This window comes from Myotis nattereri (assembly GCF_964212035.1).
Source record: "Myotis nattereri genome assembly, chromosome: X".
Classification (NCBI taxonomy): domain Eukaryota; kingdom Metazoa; phylum Chordata; class Mammalia; order Chiroptera; family Vespertilionidae; genus Myotis; species Myotis nattereri.
The window spans coordinates 54,513,362-54,535,901 of NC_138078.1; the positions used below are offsets into that span (position 1 = coordinate 54,513,362).

General features: G+C 42.5%; 1 protein-coding gene across 1 annotated transcript in view; it reads right to left on the reverse strand.

Annotated features, from left to right (window-relative positions):
- The window catches only part of PHKA1 (phosphorylase kinase regulatory subunit alpha 1), a gene marked incomplete at its 3' end in the record, with an annotated part of 280,015 nt that overhangs the window by 172,519 nt on the left and 84,956 nt on the right, over window positions 1-22,540 (reverse strand). The window contains exons 9-12 of the mRNA XM_081081650.1: window positions 16,293-16,346; window positions 14,884-15,006; window positions 7,739-7,834; window positions 6,497-6,604 (exon numbers count right to left, since the gene is read on the reverse strand). Of these exons, the coding sequence (XP_080937776.1) occupies window positions 6,497-6,604; window positions 7,739-7,834; window positions 14,884-15,006; window positions 16,293-16,346 (381 nt within the window). The remainder of the gene's footprint in view (window positions 1-6,496; window positions 6,605-7,738; window positions 7,835-14,883; window positions 15,007-16,292; window positions 16,347-22,540) is intronic.

Genomic DNA, 22,540 nt, shown 5'->3' on the forward strand with positions numbered 1-22,540 from the left:
AGAGAGATCTCCCCCTCTGACTTGCTGACAGTGAGGCTCAACCCCAATCTCATCGTGCCAGCTGTTACATGGGTGTTGACAAGATAGAACAAGACACAGCAGGACCAAACCAAAAACACTACTAAAATCAAGCTACACAAAGCAACAACAACAACAGGAAAATCTAATAAGTAAAAAGAAGAGGAAGCAAAGAAAAAATGAAGAGAATACTTAGAGATATGCAATCAAAGACTTAAATGGTATATAAAGAAAAAGGGAGAAAGAAGAAGAAAAAAATGGCTATATGAAAGCAAGGAGGAAGCTAAAAGAACTAGTATAGGAAGAAAAAGAAAAGGAAACAAAAAATGAAATAATAATAATGAACTTAAAATGTAGTAATAATGAATATATTAAGCTATAGATAGGCAAAGTAAAATGAAAAAATGAGAAATGAGAAAAATTAATAAAGAGATACAAGCATAGAATCAAAGGAAAAAGAAATTAGAGATATGCAAAAAAAGGGGAAAAACAAACAACAAACAACAAAAAAAGCCTCTCTCTCTCTCTCTCTCTCTCTCTCTCTCTCTCTCTCTCTCTCTCTCACACACACACACACACACACACACACACACACACACACACAAACACATACACATAACAAAACCACCACACTCACACTCAAAAACCTTTGGGTCCGCTATTTGTGGAGCTCACTGGATTTTGCTCTGATGTTGTTGAATCTGGTCACTTTGTGTGTCTATCCTGGGCATCCTTGGAGCTTTCTGGTCAGGCCAATGTGAGTCACTGTCCCTTTCTGGCCTTGGGCAATTTGATTGAGGCCCAATAGATCGAAGCCCCTAGTTGTCCAGTGGGTGAGGACTCCTTAGTCCAGAAGCTGAGTCTGCCTCAAGTCTCTCTTGATTGTGCCTGTTCTGAGCTGTTCTCCCTTTCCACTTGGAGCTGGGCTCTACATGGGTATCCTGGTCTTGGCCGGGATGGTTTGATCAGACTCATGTTGGGCATGGTACCAATAGCTTGTAGGAGGTGGGGCTGGGCCCTTCCTGTCCTTATAATGTCTCAGCTCTGCCTGTTTCCTGCCACCTTCCCTTTGCCACCTGCAGGGGCACAGACTTCCTGCCCTGGGATATCCCCCCTTGCCTCAGGTCACTGCAGGTTGGGTAAGAAGCAGCTCTTTTACTGGTGGGAAAGAGGGCACCTCCTCTGCATTCCAGGTGGGCAGGGGTGATCCTCCCTCCTGGACTACTCTCAAGCCCCCTTTCTGCTCACCAGCATGAGTTTCTCTAAGAAATAGAGAATCCCCCAGATTCGATGTTGTGTGTATCCTTCAGAACATTCCAATGTAGGCTGCGCCTGAACTCCACTGCAAGGTCCTTCCCACTAATCAGGAGGAGCTTCCCAGGCTGCATGATGGCAGGGTGCTAGCACTACTCTATCCAGGGACTTCAGCCCTGAGCTCCACTACTGCACAACACTGCAGTCTCCATAGCCAGTACCCTTGGGGGCCTCCTTTCTCAGTCCCAGGCCCTCCTGTCTCACCCAAAATCTGCAGTCTCTTCAGTCTCCTCAGGTCCTCATTTATAATAGTTCTACTTCAGGGGAGGCCACATCCACCTCCTGGCCTTCAGCACAGTTCCTGCCCCTAAAACCTGACTTTGTGAAATGTGACTAAGTCACCTATTTTGCCCTTAAGAAAACCATTCATCTCCTCTTTTCATTCCATTTAATGTATTTGTCTTGAATGAGAAAGTTACCAGAAAAGGCTTACTTTATACCAATCATGCTGCCCATTATTGTTACACTAGAGGCCTGGTGCACAAAATTCATGCATGGGTGGGGTCCATAGACCTGGTTGCCAATCAGGGCCAATTGGTGCTGGGCCAATCAGGGCCCGAAGGCCCCGGCAGGGTTGGGAAAAGAGGTGACGGTTGCTGGGCCGGGTGCGGAAGGAATGGACGACAGACGCAAAAGCCGCCCTCAGCACCCCGCCACCACGCAGTTTCCTGTCTCCCCCTCTCCTCCTTCCCTTGTTGCCTTATTAGCACCAGGGCCTACCAGCTGGGGGGAGGAACAGGGCCTGCTGGCCAGGGGAGTGACAGGGGGAGGGACCATGGGAGGTTTGCTGGCCAGGGGGAGGTGCCATGGGAGGTTAGCTGCAGGCCCCAAGGAGGGAGCGGCCCTCAGCCCTGCTGGGAAAAGGGCTGCATCTACCACCACCTACCCCTGGTTCCCCATCCCAGCCTGAGGCCCAAAGGCCCTGGTGGGGTCGGGAGAGGAAGTGACAGTTGCCAGGCCAGGTGCGGAAGGAATGGGCTCCGGATGCCGATGCCGCCCTCGGCAACCCGCCACCACATGGTTCCCCGCCCCCTTCCTCCATCCCTCACCATCCCGCACCGGGGCCTGCTGGCCAGGGGGAGGGACAGGGCCTGCCAGCTGGGGAACAGGGGGAGGGGCCACAGGAGGTTTTCTGGTCGGGGGAGGGGCTGCAGGAGGTTGGCCACCAGCTCTGATGAGGAAGATGGCCTGTGACCCCCTGGGAAAAAGGCCACATCAGCCACTACCCACCCCCGAATGCCCATCCCAATCAGGGCCTACTGACGAGGGGGTGTGATCGCAGGAGGTTGGCTGGCCAGGGGAGGTTGGCTGTGGGAGCGTACTGACCACCAGGGGGCAGCTCCTACATTGAGCATCTGCCCCTTGGTGGTCAGTGCGCATTATAGTGACCAGTCCTTCTAGTCGTTCAGTTGTAACAGTCACTTGGGCTTTTATTATATACTAGAGGCCCAATGCAGGAATATTCCTGCAAGAATAGGGCTTCCTGTGGCTGGAGCAAAGCAGAGAAGGGAGCGAAACTCGCTGAGGCGGGCTTCGCTCCCGCTTCAAGCCCCTGCAGCTGGTCTTGCCCTCCTGCTCCAAGCCGCTGCCCCTTATGCTCCCAGCCACAGTGGTTGGGCTTGCCCTCCTGATCCCATCCCCTGTGGCTGGGCTTGCCCTTCCAATCCCAGTGACTTGGGCTGGGCCTGCTCTCCCACTCCCATCCACTGGGGCTGGGCTTGCCCTCCCACTCCCAGTCACTGGGGCTGGGCTTGCCCTCCTGATCCCAGCTACTGCCCCTCCCCTCCAAGCCTCTGCCCCTTCCACCCCCAGCCGCTGCCCCTTATGCTCCCAGCCAAAGTGGTTGGGCTTGCCCTCCCACTCCCAGCGGCTGCCCCTTCCTCTCAAAGCCGCTGCCCCTCCCTCTCCAAGCCGCTGCCCCTCCTGTTTCTAGTCGCTGCCCCTCCCGCTCCCAGCTGCTGCCCCTTCCCCTCCAAGCCACTGCCCCTCCCGCTCACAGCAGCTGCAGCTCCGTTTCTGTCCTCGCCGCCTCTACTTGGCTCCCTTCTGTACCGCTTGGCCTCCATGTTGTCGTCAGTCTTCGCTCGCAGCTAGTATATGCAAATTAACCGCCATCTTTTAGCTTCTATAATTGAAACATTGTATCTTTTGGAGCTGTTGCTTCAGGAGCCCAGAGACTGGCAGCGGCAGGCGAGGAACATTGGATTCCTCCGTCACTGAAGCAAGCATGCCTTATGTTCGCTTTAAGCTGCCTGGCTGCCGGCCGCCATCTTGGTTGGCAGTTAATTTGCATATCGCCCTGATTAGCCAATGGGAAGGGTAGCGGTCGTACGCTAATTACCATGTTTCTCTTTTATTAGATAGGACTAGTGGCCCGAAATGAAATTCATGCATGGGGGCGGGGGGGTGGTTCCCTCAGCCCAGCCTGCATCCTCTCCAATCAGGGACACCTTGGGGTATGTCCAACCGCCAATTTAGGCCTGATCGCAATCTGGGACTGCTGGCTTCTAACCGCTTACCTGCCTGCCTGCCTGATTGCCCCTAACTGCCTCTGCCTGCCTGTCTGATTGCCCCTAACTGCCTTCCCCTGCTGGACTGATCTCTCCTAACTGTCTCTGCCTCAGCCCCCACCACCATGGCTTTGTCCAGAAGGAAGTCGGGCATCCGGAAGATGGCTGGTCAACTCAGTCTAATTAGCATATTACCCTTTTAGTAGTATAGATAGATTATATAGAATAGGATGGCTTAAATGAGGGGGGAAAGCCTTTTTCAGCAGGAAGAGATGCTCTTGGCAGACAAAAACACATAATCCCTATATCTGGACTGATAGCCAGCCATATGCACTATACTGCCAAACTGGTCATGAAAAAATTGAACCGCTTTCTTACACCTTATACCCAACAGCTGTTGCCCTTAAACCCCCTCCTCAGCCCCCACCTTAGGTTCTGCCTTCACAGTTTACCCAGATTAGGTTCTGATTGGTCGGTTTCTATGCCAGTCAGCATCAAAAGCTCTGCCTCCTAGGCAGCCACTGGCTCCTCACACTTCACCCAGATTAGGTTCTGATTGGTCAGTTTCTATGCCAGTCAGCGTCTCCGGGCCTATCTTTGGGCCTGATCAAAGAGGTGGGGCTGATCAGCAGCCCCCGTGTGGAGGCCCAGAGAGAAACAGAGGCGTAGCTGCTGGCGAAGCCGGGAGAGAAAAAGAGAGGCAATGGCTGATAAACAGCTGCCATGGAGGCTGGGGATCAGACCCTGCCTCTCTCTCTGCAGGCCTCTCTCCAGGCCACATCCATAGCACTCTCATCAGTTAGTGCTGGATCGCTGCACCGGCACCGGCTGCAGTCAGTGCTGTGTCACCACGGCAACCCAGCACTGACTTCTGGTGTTCCATAGAGCCTTGGTCGGTGTGGACGTTATGAACCCTGGCTCTTTATATAGATAGATAGATAATGTCAATGACAGATAATCAAACCTTTATGCTTGTGAACCCTGAAAAAGAATATACCTATCAAGAAGGGCTCCTGGTGGCTACCTGGGCTCAACTTTAAAAGAAGAGCCTAGCAGCTGTTTATAAACAGTGGCCTCTCACACTTCAGGGAAAAGCCTGCATTGAACTGCCTGTCTGAACTGTGTTCCTGCATCTGAGGCAGCCCTTAGAAAAGAGTTCCTGGAGCTGTATTTCTAACAATAGGACTGAGGCTTTCCCCATCCAATAAGAGCTGCACAACTATATCCCCATCAGCATCTTCACTGACCAATCAGAGCGGCTCCATTCTGACAGTGCCTTTTGGACCAGTCAAACTGAGGATTTGGCATTCTCATTTGCATGAGGACAGACCAATTAGGGGCCATAGGTGGGACTTCTCTCTATGTAAGTCACTCCCCTCTGTCAAGGAGAGTACACTTTTCCATTCCAAGTAAGACTGAGACCATGTTTCCCTGGATGGAGCTGAAACACTAAAGATAAAACACTGAAAACACCTCAGGGGACCAGAGCAGAGTAGGCAGAGCAGGGCAGAGTAGAGTAGAGCAAAGCAGACTGGTGTGGAGAGGAGCAAAGCAGGCAGAGCAGAGCTGAGTTTTTTTGAAGGGAGAGGGGCCTTGCCCCATGACTCCCTCACCCTCGGGCCTCCTCACAGCCCTGCTGTTTCACAGTTGTACTACTCCATAATTGAGCTGTAACACCATTTAGCTGTTCCACAGCCATACTATTCTCACAACTGTGCTGTATCACAAGGGAGATGTTTGCACTAAGTAAAGTTTCCTTCTTCACCATACCCCAAATTGGGGATTCCTATTGGTATTAAATTGGCACCAACAACCATCGACCTGAAACTCATAGTGATGTATGTCAATCATATCTCAATAGAATTGGGGAAAACAAAACAACAAAAATAGCTGCAGAAAATCAACAGTCATATGTAAGTAGGTCATAGAGTATGGCTCAGAAGGAGTATCTTAGTCCCACCCTATATCCTCTAGGAGCCTAGATTATAGCTCACCATAATAACCTACAATGTGGAAATATATTTGTCAGTAAATCTGAAAAACTGTGAAAAAGATAACCCTTCCTATATAATCACATATATTAAATTCTGTTGAGACAGCTCAAAATATCACAAATAAGCTGACAGAAATTCCCGAGTGCCCCATTAAGAGCTGTCTCAACAGAATTTAATATATGAAACATTGAAAGAGCCCCTTTCCAAAAACAAATAAATAAAAACTATGATGTTCCTAACTAGTTGTAATTGTACCTAAAATTTTCTTATCAGTTTATTCAATTAAAGAATGAAGCATTATGTTGCTTAGAAAATTTAGCTCTTAAATCCATTATCAGTCATGCTGTATAAGCACAACTGCATTTGTCAGTCACCAGGCAAGGCACTCGGGGGCATTCTGAAAGGGAAAGATCTAGGTAGGGCCTATTCCCAGAGCATCTGTAGGTACAGTGCCAAGGTAGGAAGCCCTGGGGGCATGAGGGACAAGGTTGCCAGGGGAAAAGATTTTTGTCAAGGACTGGTCACAGTTCCACTTTAATGACCTGGAGGAAAATATATAATTAAGGCAGAATACAAAAAGCAAAAGATTTAATGAGCTATTTACAAATCTGATTACTATCATGACTAAAGCAGAAAAAGAGCCTTAAAGTTTCTCCTTACCTCTGCCATCAAGGTTCCTAAAATGTATAGAGACTGACCCCACATATGAGGCAATTTTCCCATGGGGACTCGGTCCACAGTGTGAGGGTTTTGATATTCTTCGTCAACCTAAAAGAATAGATTAAAAAGCTACAATAAGGGTAATAGAAGATTTTAAATAGTAAACAGCAAAAAGGGCTGAATCTGGATTGTGATTCATTACCCTATGAAACAGTCACACATGCAATGCACTGAAAAGTCAAGCAGTGTTCCTCTAACTGTATGGTGGATATAGATTGCCTGAGGATCGTGTACAAAGGCAGATTCTGACTTAGTAGGTGTTGGGGAAGGCCTGAAATCTGCATTTCTAACAAGCTCTCAGGTAATGCTGTTGATGTTGCTGGGAGCTTATTCCACCCATACCTACTAGAACTGAAGACTGTATCTCTCCCATGGTTAATACTCTTTCGCAATGGAGAAGAAGAACAGAAGTATTTCTGACTGGGATTTTGGGAAAATGGAGACCTACTTCATTTTCAAAAACTGATCTACTCAAACAATCCCAAATTATTGGCCTCAGAGCAAAGAATATCAAATCCTGAAAGTTCACAGAGAACATCACTCTGGTTCTGCCTACTGATGTCCCTATCATTTTCAAGCTTAAGGTTTGTTCTTTTTTAAAAAAATCAACCTCTAGCCGAAACCGGTTTGGCTCAGTGGATAGAGCGTCGGCCTGCAGACTGAAAGGTCCCAGGTTCGATTCAGGTCAAGGGCATGTGCCTTGGTTGCGGGCACATCCCCAGTGGGAGATGTGCAGGAGGCAGCTGATTGATGTTTCTCTCTCATCGATGTTTCTAACTTTCTATCTCTCTCCCTTCCTCTCTGTGAAAAATCAATAAAATATATTTTTTAAAAAATCAACCTCTAAACAATTTATTTTTTTTTAATTGAGTTATGGTTGACATACAAAAAGGTTATACATATTTAATGCATCTTGGTAATTTTGAGGGTAAGTATACACCCTTGAAACTACCACTGTTAAGTTTGGTCTTACCCTTGTCTTGCTGTACAACAATGTCATAACTGTGAGTGCTTTAAAATCTTATTTTCAAGAGAACAAAATATAGTTTTATCATCCTATACTGAAAGACAAAATTTTAGAAAATCAGAAGAAAGTAACAATTATTTGACTCAAACAGGGAACACCTATTGAAGTACTCCTCCTCCTCTCCCAGCCCCATGTTACAGCACTGTCTAGCTCACCTTGTCAAGGGGAACACTGTATAGCTCGGGCAGAAGTGGGACTCCATTTTTGCCCTTGATGAGGACTTCTTCAAGAGCCTCTCTATATTCTCGAACCTATAGGTATAAGAAAGGGAGAAAAAAAATTATAGAGAGTTATCTTTGGGGATCTAGAGGAAGACTGATGCCAAAGAAAGTCCTGTTTAAAAGGAACATATTCACCTAGTAAAAGGAAGAAAAGGGGAAATAGCATCTATTACATGCTTATTATAGGCAAGATACTATATTAGGGGTTTTGCATGCTTTAACACATTTGATTTTAATAACCATCCTAGGAAGTATGCATAATTACAGACTAAGGCTCTAGCAGGTTATGAACTTATGGAAGATCACACAACAGTACAAGGTTGAGTTCAGATTTGAGCCCAAGTCAGCCTGCCTCCACAGGCCTATTTTCATCCATTATGTACCACCCTAAGGATAAGTTCATCACACTACATGTACTGGCTTTTAAAACTATATTTTGCCTCCCCAATTAAGTTTCTTTTATGGTCAAGTTTGTATGTTTTTGCTTAACAATTTGCTATAGATTAGTAATACATAAAAAAAACAAACCTATAATTTATGGTGGAAAAATTATATAGTTAGTTCTGCTATAACAGCTGTTTAGAAAACACAAATTTGTTCCAATGTGTTTGATATATTAGGGAAAAATTTGAGCATAACATGAATTTCACATACACGCATGCACCATTTCAACTGAGAACACATATAGCTAAAATGAGCCATGAAAGATTATACAGGAGGACAATCAACCATATGCAACCACTTGCAGGTAGGGTTACAAGTTTCTGTCAGATTTCAGATAACTTCCCATCCACCACTTCTGAGGTACTCTTTTCTCATGGCCACTAGCTGAAACGGCTCTGTTCCTTCCCTTCTCTAATTCCCCCTCTTTATTCTCAGCGTATTTCTAGTCTTCCTCTCTGTTCTATATTCTTTTTTTTTTTTTAAATTATTGTTGAAAGTATTACATATGTCCCCCTTTTCCCCCATTGACCTCTCCAGCCTGCCCCCACCTCCCACCCCAGGCCTTCACCACACTATTGTCTGTGTCCATTGGTCATGCATATATGCATACAAGTTCAGTGGTTGATCTCTTCCCACCCACCCACCCTCCACTGCCGTACCTCTGAGGTTCAACGGTCTGTTTGATGCTTCTATGTCTCTTGAACTATTTTTGTCCATCAGTTTATGTTGTTCATTAGATTCCACATATGAGTGAGATCATGTGATACCTATCTTTCTCTGACTGGCTTACTTTGCTTAGAATAATGCTCTCCAGGTTCATCCATGCTGTTGCAAATGGTAAGAGTTCTTTCTTTTTTACAGCTGCATAGTATTCCATTGTATAGATATACCAGTTTTTTAATCCATTCATCTGCTAATGGGCACTTAGGCTGTTTCCAAATCTTAGCTACTGTAAATTGTGCTGCTATGAACATAGGGGTGCATGTATTATTTCTGATTGGTGTTTCTGATTTCCTAGGATATATTCCTAGAAGTGGGATCACTGGGTCAAATGGGAGTTCCATTTTTAATTTTTTGAGGAAACTCCATACAGAGTTTCAACAGAGGCTGCACCAGTCTGCATTCCCACCAGCAGTGTACTAGGGTTCTTTTTCTCTGCATCCTCTCAAACACTTGTCATTTGTGAATTTGTTAATGATAGCCATTCTGACAGGTGTGAGGTGGTACCTCATTGTCATTTTGATTTGCATCTCTCTGATGATTAGTGACTTTAAGCATTATTTCATATGCCTCTTGGACTTCTGTAAGTATACTTTGGAGAAGTGTCTATTTAGGTCCTTTTGCTGGGAACCAACAGTAATTAATATAAATGTGAGAAGTCTGGTCAGAAGGCTGAATGGGGATTTTTAAAAAAATATATTTTATTTATTTTTTACAGAGAGGAAGGGAGAGGGATAGAGAGCTAGAAACATCGATGAGAGAGAAATATCAACCAGCTGCCTCCTGCACAGCCCCCACTGGGGATGTGCCCGCAACCAAGGTACATGCCCTTGACTGGAATTGAACCTGGGACCCTTCAGTCCACAAGCCGACACTCTATCCACTGAGCCAAACTGGTTAGGGCTGAATGGAGATTTTTGATATTCACAGGGATGAATATCTGCATTTTATTACCTACTGCTGACTCAATGGCCTAAAGCAGTGGTTCTCAACCTTCCTAATGCCGTGACCCTTTAATACAGTTCCTCATGTTGTGGTGACCCCCAACCATAAAATTATTTTCGTTGCTACTTCATAACTGTAATTTTTCTACTGTTATGAATCATAATGTAAATATGATATGCGGGATGTATTTTCATTGTTACAAATTGAACATAATTAAAGCATAGTGATTAATCATAAAAACAATATGTAATTATATATGTGTTTTCCGACAGTCTTAGGCGCCCTCTGTGAAAGGGTCATTCAACCCCCAAAGGGGCACGACCCACAGGTTGAGAACCGCTGGCCTAAAGCAAACTCTCTCAACCTGATAATCTTACTGTTTACCAAACATCACCTTTGATATGTCTGTATTCCTAAAAGACACTTGTGTATTCTAGTAAATAAAAGCATATAGGAACGAAGACTCAGTGGAACTTAGTCCCTTGTAGCAAGATCACAACTGGCTTCCCCCATAATTTCCAAATTTATATTTCTTATCTTGTGTATTAATTTGTGCATCAGCTCTTTCTCCAAGTCTTTGAACACAAGCACACCTTTGCCCATTTTTTAATTGGATTATCTTCCTTTTGTTTAGTTGTATGATTTCCCTATAAATTTTGGAAATTAACCCCTTATTGGATGTATCATTGGCAAATATGTTCTCCCATAATGTGGGCTTTCTTGTTATTTTGTTGATGGTTTCTTTTGCTGTGCAGAGGCTTTTTATTTTGATGTAGTCCCATTTGTTTATTTATTCCTTAGTTTCCATTGTCCTAGGGATGTATCAGTAAACATATTGCTATGGAGATGTCTGAGATTTTGCTGCCTGTGGTTTCTTCTAATATTTCCATAGTTTCATGTCTTACGTTTAAGTCCTTTATCCATTTTGAGTTTATTTTTGTGTATGGTGTATGTTGGTGGTCTAGTTTCATTTTTTTTGGCATGTATCTGTCCAATTTTTCCAACACCATTTAGTGAAGTGATTGTCTTGACTCCATTGTATGCTTTGCTTCTTTAGTCAAATATTGAGCATAATGGCTTGGGTTGATTTTCTTTTGATAGCTGTCCTTTGCTATCTTCCTCTGGTACACAAGGTGGTGGGCAGTGAAGCCAGGGTGGGCTGGTGGGAATGTGAGTGCACTTATCTAAAGGCAAATTTCAGGTATTTTTCAAGGTACAAGTATCACATCTATTGTATTTATTAACCATTTGACTTGCATACAGCTATAATAGAGTTTTTTTTAATGGTTTCCTGTCAATTTCTTTTTTCTATATATATTTTTTATTGATTAAGATATTACATATGTGTCCTTATCCCCACATTACCCCCTACCCCCCCCACCCCCATTCATGCCCTCACCCCCCCGTTGTCCGTGTCCATTGGTTAGGCCTATATGCTTGCATGTAAATACTTTGGTTGATCTTTCCGCCTTACCTCCACCCTCCCCTACTTTCCCTCCAAGGCCCGATAGTCCAATCAATGCCTCTCCGTCTCTGAATCAGTCCTTGTTCATCAGTTTATGTTGTTCATTATATTCCACAAATGAGTGAGATCATGTGGTATTTATCCTCCTCTGACTGGCTTATTTCACTTAGCAATGCTCTCCAGTTCCATCCATGCTGTGGCAAATGGTAAGAGTTCCTTTTTCTTCTTCCTCTTCTTAAAGAATACCTTTCAGCATTTCATATAATGCTGGTTTGGTGGTGATGAACTCCTTTAGCTTTTTCTTATCCGTGAAGCTCTTTATCTGACCTTCCATTCTGAATGATAGCTTTGCTGGATAAACTAATCTTGGTTGTAGGTTCTTGCTATTCATCACTTTGAATATTTCTTGCCGCTCTCTTCTGGCCTGCATGATTTCTGTTGAGAAAGCAGCTGACAGTCGTATGGGTATTCCCTTGTAGGTAACTGACTTTTTTTCTCTTGCTGCTTTTAAGATTCTCTCTTTGTCTTTTGCTCTTGGCATTTTAATTATGATGTGTCTTGGTGTGGTCCTCTTTGGATTCCTTATGCTTGAGGTTCTCTGCACTTCCTGGACTTGTAAGTCTATTTCTTTCACCAGGTAGGGGAAGTTTTCTGTCATTATTTCTTCAAATAGGTTTTCAATATCTTGCCCTCTCTCTTCTTCTGGTACCCATATAATTCTGATGTTGGTACGCTTGAAGTTGTCCCAGAGGCTCCTTACACTATCTTCATATTTTTGGATTCTTTTTTCTTTTTGCTTCTTCGGTTGGGTATTTTTTGTTTCTTCGTATTTCAAATCTTTGACTTGATTCTTGCAATCCTCTAGACTGCTGTTGGATCTCTGTATATTATTCTTTATTTCAGTCAGTGTATGCTTAATTTCTAGGTGGTCTTTTTTCACATCCTCCAGGGTCTCACTAAATTTATCGGCGGTTTCCATAAAATTCTTGAAAAACCTTATAAACGTGGTTTTGAACTCTATATCCAGTCGTTTGCTTTCCTCCATTTCTGTCATTTGTGACCTGTTTCTTTGTCTCCACATTTTTTATGCTTCCCTGTGTTGGAAGAGTGGTTTTGTGTGCTAGGTGTCCTATAGGGCCCAGTGGCTCAGACTCCCCAATTACCTGAGGTGGACACTCTTGGTGCACTCCCTTGTGGGCTTTGTGCACAGTCTTGTTGTAGTTATGCCTTGATTGTTGTAGGATCACTGGGAGGAATTGACCTCCAGGCCAATTGGCAGTGAGGATCAGCTGTGTTTGCAGTGGGAGAACTTCTGTGCTGAAGACACCCTTCTCAGGCAAGACTTGCTTCAGTGGGGTTTTGGTGCTCACTGAGTCTGCCCCCTGAGTGTGTCCCTTATGGATCTGACAAGTTGTAATCTGGATGGTCCCACTCTGACCACTGGGTACACTGGCTCTTGGATCTAAGGAGGTGCTAATTTAGTCTCTGCCTGAGGTTACCCAGCAGGAGCTACAAAAAGATCTGCAGATTCCCCTTCCTTGTTTGGAGTTTGGAGGTGTCCAGATGAGGCCCAGCTGTGAAGCAATGCAAGCTGCTGTCGGGCCTTGGGCCTTCTCTTGGAAGTTCTGGGTCTGTCTGGCCCACCTGTAATTTGTTAGGTATTTTTCAGGTTGCAAAGGGCCAGGGCATTCATATGCAAAAGCCTCTGCCACAGCCTGGGTGGGGCGTGGCCTCAAGGAATCAACGGGGCGGAGCGAGCAGCTATGGCAGATCCTCAGCCCTTCCCTAAGTGGCGACGCGTCTCAGTGTCCCCGTAATTTAATTGCTGTAAGCACCTCTGAGGGAAAGCCGCCCTCGAGTTCCGAGTTCTGCCCGCTGCCAGACAGTCCAGTTTCTCCCCGTATGAGTCCGGGTCCCCAGAGGCTTCCTGGAACTGGAGTTCAGAGCAGTCGGGAGCTTGTGACTCCCTCCCGATTCAAAAAAGACAGCCGTGTCCTCAGGTACCAGCCCCTTTCTGCGCGTGCTCGAGCCTCCGTACCTTTGCACTTTACTTCTGCAGCTCCTGACTCTCAGTGTGCTTTTCTCTTTCCTTCTAGTTGTAGAATTTACACTCACCCAGCCATCCTGTAGTTCTGGATGATGTCCGTGTTATCTTTTTGTTGTATTTGTGAAGTTATTGTAGGAGGCAGCAAGTTCGGTGTTTACCTATGCCGCCATCTTGGTTTCTCCCTTATAATAGAGTTTTTATTAGGGCCCTATCATTTTATATATATTTCTGACCAACTTTTTAAGTGTTGTGCCCCAATCCTATTTTCCAACAAGTCCTATAGTTTTTATTTCTCAAATATTCCGAGCAAGGTAATTTTAAAGAAACATATATGTCTCATTATAACTTAACTTTTTCTACTTTGCATGTACAACATGTCTTTATCTGTGAAATTCAAAGAAGTTTAGTGATATATTCTTCTTCAATTAATAGAGGAAAACTATTTTCATTGTATGCACAGAGAAACTGAAGAAGTCAATGACAACACTTGGATTACTCAATGGCCAATAGTGAAGAAAAAAAAAATTCCAGGTATTCCAACTCCTCCCCCCTCCCAAGTTCAAATAACCTAAATGTGCTTTATACTTAGTTGGCATATTTGATAAATAATCTCTTTTTGAGCAAGAAAAATTTTTTATAAACAATTTCATAGAATTTGAGGACTGAGAAAATGCTAGAATCAAATCCGGGTGATCAAAACAGGCAGATTATTTTTATTATAGCTCATCTTATTTGCTTGCTCAAAAATGTATACTTTATAAATTACTGAAATTTTGAGTAAAATAGCACTTTGTGGCCCCTGTCACTTTAGTGAAACCCTATTATTTAGACTCATATTGGCAATTACATATTAATATTAGCCAAATCAAATTACACAAAATTGTATTTTAAGTAGCAATGTATAAATGACTTCCAAATGCATTGGATTTACGTTCAATTTTAGACCATAGCCAATTTGTAGAATACCTGACACTACATTTACTTAACTAAGATTCCAAATCTCACTGTTTTTCTATGATGGTTTCTAAACTACTATATTCATGTAGCCAAAAAAGCAATGATGAGCATGTTTTCGGGGGTGAGGACAGGGATGAGTGGATTGTTGGGGGTTTTATTTTTTGGATGGTCTAACATGAGAGCATCATATCTAAGATTTATTTTTTAAAAGACATACAAAGTCAGGAAGTAAATTTTGGTACCTCTAATGACTGTGGCAAGTAGACAGGGCTTGCTGTTTTGCTTTGCATATTTGTTAAAAGCGAAGTATTAGAGATGGCAATATCCAGGTCTTCCAAATCCTAACTTAGTGCCCTCAACTATTAGTCTCTAGGAGACAATGCTATCTCCTCCCTATTAAGGAAGATTTTCATTTAGGCACAGGGTTGGCACAGCCATTAGCTGAAAGAGGAAGACATAATTAGAACATTTTGCTAAAAAGCTCTTTCCCCAGTTCATTACCTGTTCAGTATTGCCAGTGAAGACCCCATCGAGGATAAAGTATGTCCAGAATAATGGCCATTCACACTCTATATTTTCAAATAACTTCAGCTCGGCTGGTTCATAGTATAGACGATTGGGATCCTGGTAAAAGCATAATAAACACAGTCTGTCTTATCACTCCAAGATTAGATATACATATTGAGATCAGGGTTATATAACATAGCCTTTCACTATTGATAGTTTCAGAGAAGGCAGAGCATGTACATACCCCTCTGCCTTAGCAAGTACTTTGTGACATGACTTCTAACTACTAGAACAGGAATAATAATGACATTATAGGCAGGTGTATGAAGAAGTGAGATTGATCTGTAATAAACTTGAGCTTGATTTTATACTTTTTAAGTTTTAGGTAGCAGGAGAAAATGTGGACAGAAATATTTAGCAGACAGCAAGAGATGAGGGTTTGGGAATCACCATTATGAGTGATACATGAAGCACCAATTGTAGATGTAATAATTATATATAATTAAGGAATGGCCCAAGAATGGAATCTTGTAAAACTCTCAGCTTGGTGAGTGAAGGAGAGAAAGAGGAAAAGAATTAGGACAATGTAGTGTTGTGGAAATTAAAATAAGAAAAGAATTTCAAGAAAACATAGGGGTAAGTAACAGTGATATGCTACAAAGAAGTCAAGCAGAATAAGGATTGTGGAAAGCCAGTTGGATGGGTCATTTAGGAGATTATGATGATGTTTGAGAGCATAATTTTAGTAGATTGGTAGGGGAGGAAGTCAATAAGGCTAAAGAATGAAGTTAAAGAGAGGAAGTAGACCAGAAGAGTTTGAGCTCAATGATTTAAAAAAATGTATTATAATGACTCTTGACCAGGAAATCTAAGCCTTAAATGATGTTTACATTGCCAGTGAAAATGCTTCTTATTGATCATTCATTCCCTTCAATAATACTTAATTCTTCCATTGATATTTCCAAGAAGAATTTTGACAACTGTAACAAATGGAAATTAATTTTTCAAGATCAAAAACTGTTTACAACTAACCAACAGCAAAAGGTGGAAGGGGGATCTAATGATGGAAAGGTTTTTTCCTATAACATTATTAAATATTTGGGAGGAAAAATACTTTGAGGCTATGCAAATACTCTGTTTCTGCCTAAACTTTCATTCACTGATTTAAGCATACAATGTGAAAGTAACCAAATGCAAAAGGTGAAAGGACTATACTTCCTCTATTTTATTTAATCCAGGAAGGGTGACAAACAGAAGTTAGCTACTAAATTCAACAAAAGTAGCAAGTATCAGTTATTATTATCCTATTTAGTGATTATTTTAAGTACCACAAGTGAAGTAACTGTTTACTCTGAATAAGGCTATAGATAGCCTTGGAATCATTTTTGAGAGAAGGAACCTACCTCTTTAGGAGTTTTATATCCATCTCGTAGAAAGCGACAGCAGCCATAACGACCCTTGGAATGCAGAAAAAAAAGGTCAGAGGTATACACACTGGTTCAGCCATATACTTAATCGAAAATACATCCTTTGCTATAATCCTTGTAAACATTTATGCAACCAACATAGGAGCATCTAAATATATAAAGCAAATCTAGATGAACATAAGGGAGAGACCAATAGTAATAGAGTTATAGTAGTGGGTTTTTACACCTGATTAACATCAACGGATAGGTCTTCCAGACAGAAAATCAACAAGAAAACAGGGGCCTTAAATGACACAGTAGATCACATGGATTTAACTGATTATCTTCATAGCATTTCACCCCAAAGCAGCAAAATATATATTCTTTTCAAGTACAAATGGAACATTTTCTAGGAGAGACCACAAAACGAGTCTCAAATTTGAGAAGATTGAAATCATATCAAGCATTTTCTCTGACCATCTCAGTATGAAATAAGTAATCAATCACAGAAAGAGTGAAAAACACACGAAGACATGGAGGCTAAATAACATATTACTAAACAATGAATGGGTTAACAATGAGATCAAGGAAGAAATCAAAAGATACCTTGAGACAAATGAAAATAGAAACACAACAACCCAAAATCTATGGTACATGGTAAAAGCAGTAGTAAGAGGGAAATTCACAGCATTACAGGCCTACCTCCAGACACAAGAAAAATTTCAAATAAGTTATTTAACTATACACTTAAAGGAAACAGAAAAAGAACAAACAAATTCCAAAGTGAGTAGAAGAAAGGAAATTATATACACTACAGTGGAAATAAATGACATAGAGACTAAAATAACAATACAAAAGATCAATGAAACTAAGAGCTGGTTATTTGAAAAGAAAATGGTGGCTGACTAGGCAGACTTTTCTTGCACCTCTTTCCAGAGCCAGAAGGAAATAAAACTAAAGTGGGGGAATATTCACCAGGAATTGCCAACTCAGGTCCAACTGAGAAGACTTATATCAAGGAAGGACATAAAACATCTGGAGGCTGATAGGAAGGGTGAGGTCATAAGAGGTGACCCAGCTTCCATAGGCAGCAGACCGAGTGGGAGGAGTGAGCTCTGGGCTATCGGAGGGTCTGTTCCCTCAGAAGATTGAGGCCCAGCCCTAACCGGTTTGGCTCAGTGGATAGAGCATCGGCCTGCTGACTGAAGGGTTCCAGGTTCGATTCCGGTCAAGGGCATGTACTTTGGTTGTGGGCACATCCCCAGTAGGGAGTATGCAGGAGGCAGCTGATCGATGTTTCTCTCTCACTGATGTTTCTAACTCTCTATCCCTTTCCCTTCCTCTATGTAAAAATTCAATAAAATATATTTTTTAAAAAAAGAAGATTGAGGCCCAGAACTCAGGCTGGTCTCCACAGACTAGAGAACCAGAGCTGAGACCAGTGGCCCATGTCACATCCAGGTATGAAAGGTGGCAGGGCTGCTGGCCCTCAAGAAATCTGTAGCAGATAGACCAAATCTGATAGGAAAGAAACCCTCCACATTTCGTTTGTGTTTTTTTGTTTTTTAAATATATATAGCCTATATAATAAAGAGGTAATATGCAAATTGACCATCACTCCAAAACACAAGATGGCCGCCCCCATGTGGTCAAAGATGGCCGGCAGGGGAGGGCAGTTATGGGTAATCAGGCCTGCAGGGGAGGACAGTTGGGGGAAACCCAGGCCTGCAGGGAGGGCAGTTGGGGGGACCAGGCCTGCAGGGGAAGACAGTTGGGGGGGACCCAGGCCTGCAGGGGAGGGCAGTTAAAGGCAATTGGGTCAGCCAGGGAGTAGTTAGGCATCGATCAGGCTGGCAGAGGAGTGGTTACGGGGTGTTCAGGTTGGCAGGCAGAAGCAGTTAGGGGCAATCAGGCAGGCAGACAGGCGAGTGGTTGGGAGCCAGCAGTCCTGGATTGTGAGAGGAATGTCCCATTGGGATCGGGCCAAAACAGGCAGTCAGACATCCCTCGAAGGGTCCCAGATTGGAGAGGGTGCAGGCTAGGCTGAGGGACACACACACACACACACACACACACACCCATGCACGAATTTCATGCACCAGGCCTCGTGTGTGTGTGTGTGTGTGTGTGTGTGTGTGTATTTTACTTAAGAGAGGAAGGGAGAGGGAGAGAGAGAGAGCATCATCACTGATGAGAGAGAATCACTGATAGGCTGCTTCCTGCATAACCAACACTGGGGATCGAGCCTAAAACCTGGGGCTATGCCCTGAGCAGGAATTGAACCATGACCTTCTGGTTCACAGGTCGACACTCAATCACTGAGCCACACTGGCTGACCTCATTTTTTTGGCTTTTTTAAAAAACCTAGAGCACAGGAGTTTCACTTACAGCAAGCATACAAACTCGCAGCCCACAACAAATATTTTTGTAGCCCAGCCAATATAACGGTATGTAAGAAACATTTTAATAAAAATTTCATAACTTAATTTTTATGATATCCTATTATACATAATTGTTAATAACAAACTACAACATTCGCTAATGACTGATTATTATAATTGTGTTGCATTCATTTCCCTTACGCACCCTGTGTGCAGGAACACCATTTCTCTCCTCTAATACTAACAGCAAATATTTTAGCAGCCAATGGCCATGTCATTAGTCTTGGACTGACTTGTTTGGTGTGCACAACAGGAAATATTTCGCTTTCGGACAACAAGAAAAATAGGTTTATTTGCGTTATGCTTATTAATTTGTGCAGTTATTTAGTGTCGGGTAAGTTAATGTTCAAGAAAAAGATATTAATTTTTATTTAAATGTTCTATTATCTTGTTAATGATGACTCATTTATTTCAGCCCTTTGTATTCAGCATGTTTCTATTGAAATAAACCTATGTTTCTATGAAAATTGAAGCTTTTGGTTTTGTTTTTTTTTTGGCCCACATAAACTTAAACCTTGTTTGTTTGGCCCGTGTTAGCCTTTGATTTTGACATGCTTGATTTACAGCTACTCACCTGAGAATTGGTGGAGGGAGGATGGTAGGAACTCAAGGTGCCTAAGGAAAAACTGGGGTTGGAAGCATTGTGGGGAGACATGGAAGAACAGCAGCCAGGAGCACTGCATTTGGTCATACCCCGAAACAGAAACAGCCATTTTTCCTGAGAAGAGCTAGCTGCTCCCAGAAGCCATAGCTCAGGAAGAGAAAAAAAAACCCACCTTAGGCGATATAGCCTGCCAGACCCTTAGGAGTGCTGCCTGCCACACCCTGCCCCTTGACCTTTGCAGATGGCAACAAAAGCCAAGCCTATGGGTTAGAACAGTCTCAGGAAGGATCAGTGACTGGATTGGGGGTGGGGATATCCACCCAAATTTTCTATGAACCTAATAGTTGCTTCCCCCACACAGGAGAGCTAACAGAAACTCAAGGTTTGCAGCTGAGCCTACTGGACTACATATAGGATTTCTGTCATGATGAGGGCAGATCAATATTCTGGTCTCTCCCAGAGGAGTAGCTCTGGGACAGGGAAAAACACCCACCACTTTTCCCTGACATATGAACAGCACCATTCCCTCAAGGGAGACCCGGAGTTCTAGACCCCCAATTCTGCATAAAGTGCTTTCAGAAACAGACTTTTCAGTGATTAATATTGACAGCTGACTGGCAGGTAAAGGAGGGCAGAGGTGGAACCCTGAGAATGTGGGGAAGCTTACTGACCAAGCACTGAGCCCCATGCTGCTAAAAAACCTGCTTTACAGGGCAGATCGACTGCTCCCACATGCAGACAAGTGCTGTGGAGACAAGTGCCGATAAGTTAATGTTCAAGAAAAAATATTGTTCAAAAAATATTGTTCAAAGAAACCTAGAAACTATGGATCTCTCGGAGCTTCAATTAGGTTTGTTGAAAGTCAAAGGAGGACAGATTCTGATGATGGTTGGCAGCTAAGTACCTCCCAGGAAGTCCAAAATTGGCAGACAGAATAGTCAGCCACAGTCATCAGAAGATCAGAGTCCAACAGGAGCTCCAAGGGGGCACTAAACACTGCTGAGACACTTCACTTTTTTTTTCATTCTCTTCCCTTTCTTTTTGTTTTTTATTTATATTCTTTATCTGTTTTATTGTTTGTCTATTATTTTAGTCTCTATTGTATCCATCCTATTTTAGTCTTCTCTTTTCCTACTCAATATTTTTCTTTCTTTTTCTCCTGCTAGCTCACCTTATTTCGGGTCTATATGCTTTAGACCCCAAATTTTCCTTTTCAATTTTTTTTTCATCCTCTTTAATTTTAAATAATTTCCTTCCCCTATTCTTTATTCTTATTTTCTCTATTTCATCTCTGCCCCTTATTCCTTTTTCTCCTCCTCGCCTCTTTTTGTTGTTTGTGGGTATTTTTTTTGATTCTTGTAGTTTTTTCTCCTCATAGTTTTTCTTTTTTTATTTTCTTCTACCATTAAGACTCTATATCTCTTTCATAATTTTCTCTTCTCAAGGGGTGGCTTTAGGTGTTGTTGTAGGGGTATTTTGTATGTTTTTGTTTTATTTCTTCTTTTGTTGTGTTATATTTTTGTTTTGCTCTGTTAGCACCTCCACAACAGCTCACATAATGTGGTGACAGGTGAGCCACAAAGTCAGCCAACCTGAGAGGATATTCCATCAATGAAGAGGAAAACAACATTCAAGACCCAACTGCAAGAGAAACGAAATAACTCAAACAAAGACATTTCTAGAGCACCCAGCTCAGGAGATCTAAGAGACTGCACCACTTTGTCCCACAAAACACCTACTTTATAAGACCACCCCACAAAGCCTGGGAGGCACAGCAGTTTGATCTAATATATAGAAATAAATACAAAGGGACACAAAAATTGGGAGACAAAGAAACAACCCCCAAATGAAGGAAAAGGAGAAATGGCCCAAAAAAGAACTAAATGAAATGGAGGCAAGCACTTTGTCAGATGAAGCATTCAGAGTAATGATAATAAGGGTGCTCAAATAACTCAGTGAGAACTACAACCATCTTACTGAAACACTATGGAATTTAATAAGAACTACAACAGAAAAATAAAAATGGTAGAAAACATCAACAAGAACCAAGCAGAAATGAAGAATGACATAGCTGAAATAAAAATACCTTGGAAGGAATCAACAGTAGAAGTGGAGAAACCAAATCATGAATTAGAAGACAAGGTATTAAAAACACCCATTTGGAGCATCAATTAGATAAAAAATTAAAAAGCAGGAGGAGAATATACAGGAGCTTTGGGACATCATGAAACATAACAACATTTGCATCATAAGTGAACCGGAAGGAGAAGAATCTCAGCCACGAATACAGAACCTGTTTGAAGAAATAATGACAGAAAATTTCCCTAACCTGATGAAGGAAAAGGTCACTCAAGTTCAGAAAAGAGAGAGAGTCCCAATCTAGATAAACCCCCAAATGCCCACATACGCATATTATAATTGAAACCAAACATTAAAGACAAAGAAAGAATCTTAAAGGCTGTAAGAGAGAGACAGAAAGTTACCTCCAAGAGTGGTCCCATTAGACTGTAAGGTGATTTCACAATAAAAACCCATTCAGGCCAGAATGGAGTCGCATGAAGAATACAAAGTAATAAAAACCAAGGGACTGTACCCAAGACTACTCTATCCAGCAAGGTTATCATTAAAAAATGAAGGTGAAATAAAGAGCTTTGTAGACAAGACAAGACAAAACAAAACAAACAAAAAGGCTGAAAGAGTTTATTACCACCAAACCAGCACAGCAAGAAATGCTGAAGGGACTTTTGTGGGAAGAAGTAATAGAAAGAGAAGAACACGGGAATAAAGAATAAGAATGGCAACAAGTAAGTACCTATCAATAATAACCTTAAATGAAAAGGATTAAATGCTCCAATCAAAAGACACAGCGTAGCTGAATGGATAAGAAAACATGATCCATATATATGCTGTCTGCAAGAGATATGCCTCAAAACAAAATACTCAAACAGGATGAAAGTGAAGGAATAGAAAATCTTGTCTATGCAAATTGAAATGAAAAATAAGCTGGGGGAGTAACAATAATATCTGAAAAAAATAGACTTCAAAATGAAGGCGATAACAAAAGACAATGAAGGCTACTTCATAATACTAAAGGGACTGATACAATAAGAGGATATAACCCTGGTAAACATATATGCACCCAATACAGGCTACCATATATGTAAAAAAAAAACTTCTAGAGGATTTTAATGGGGAGATAG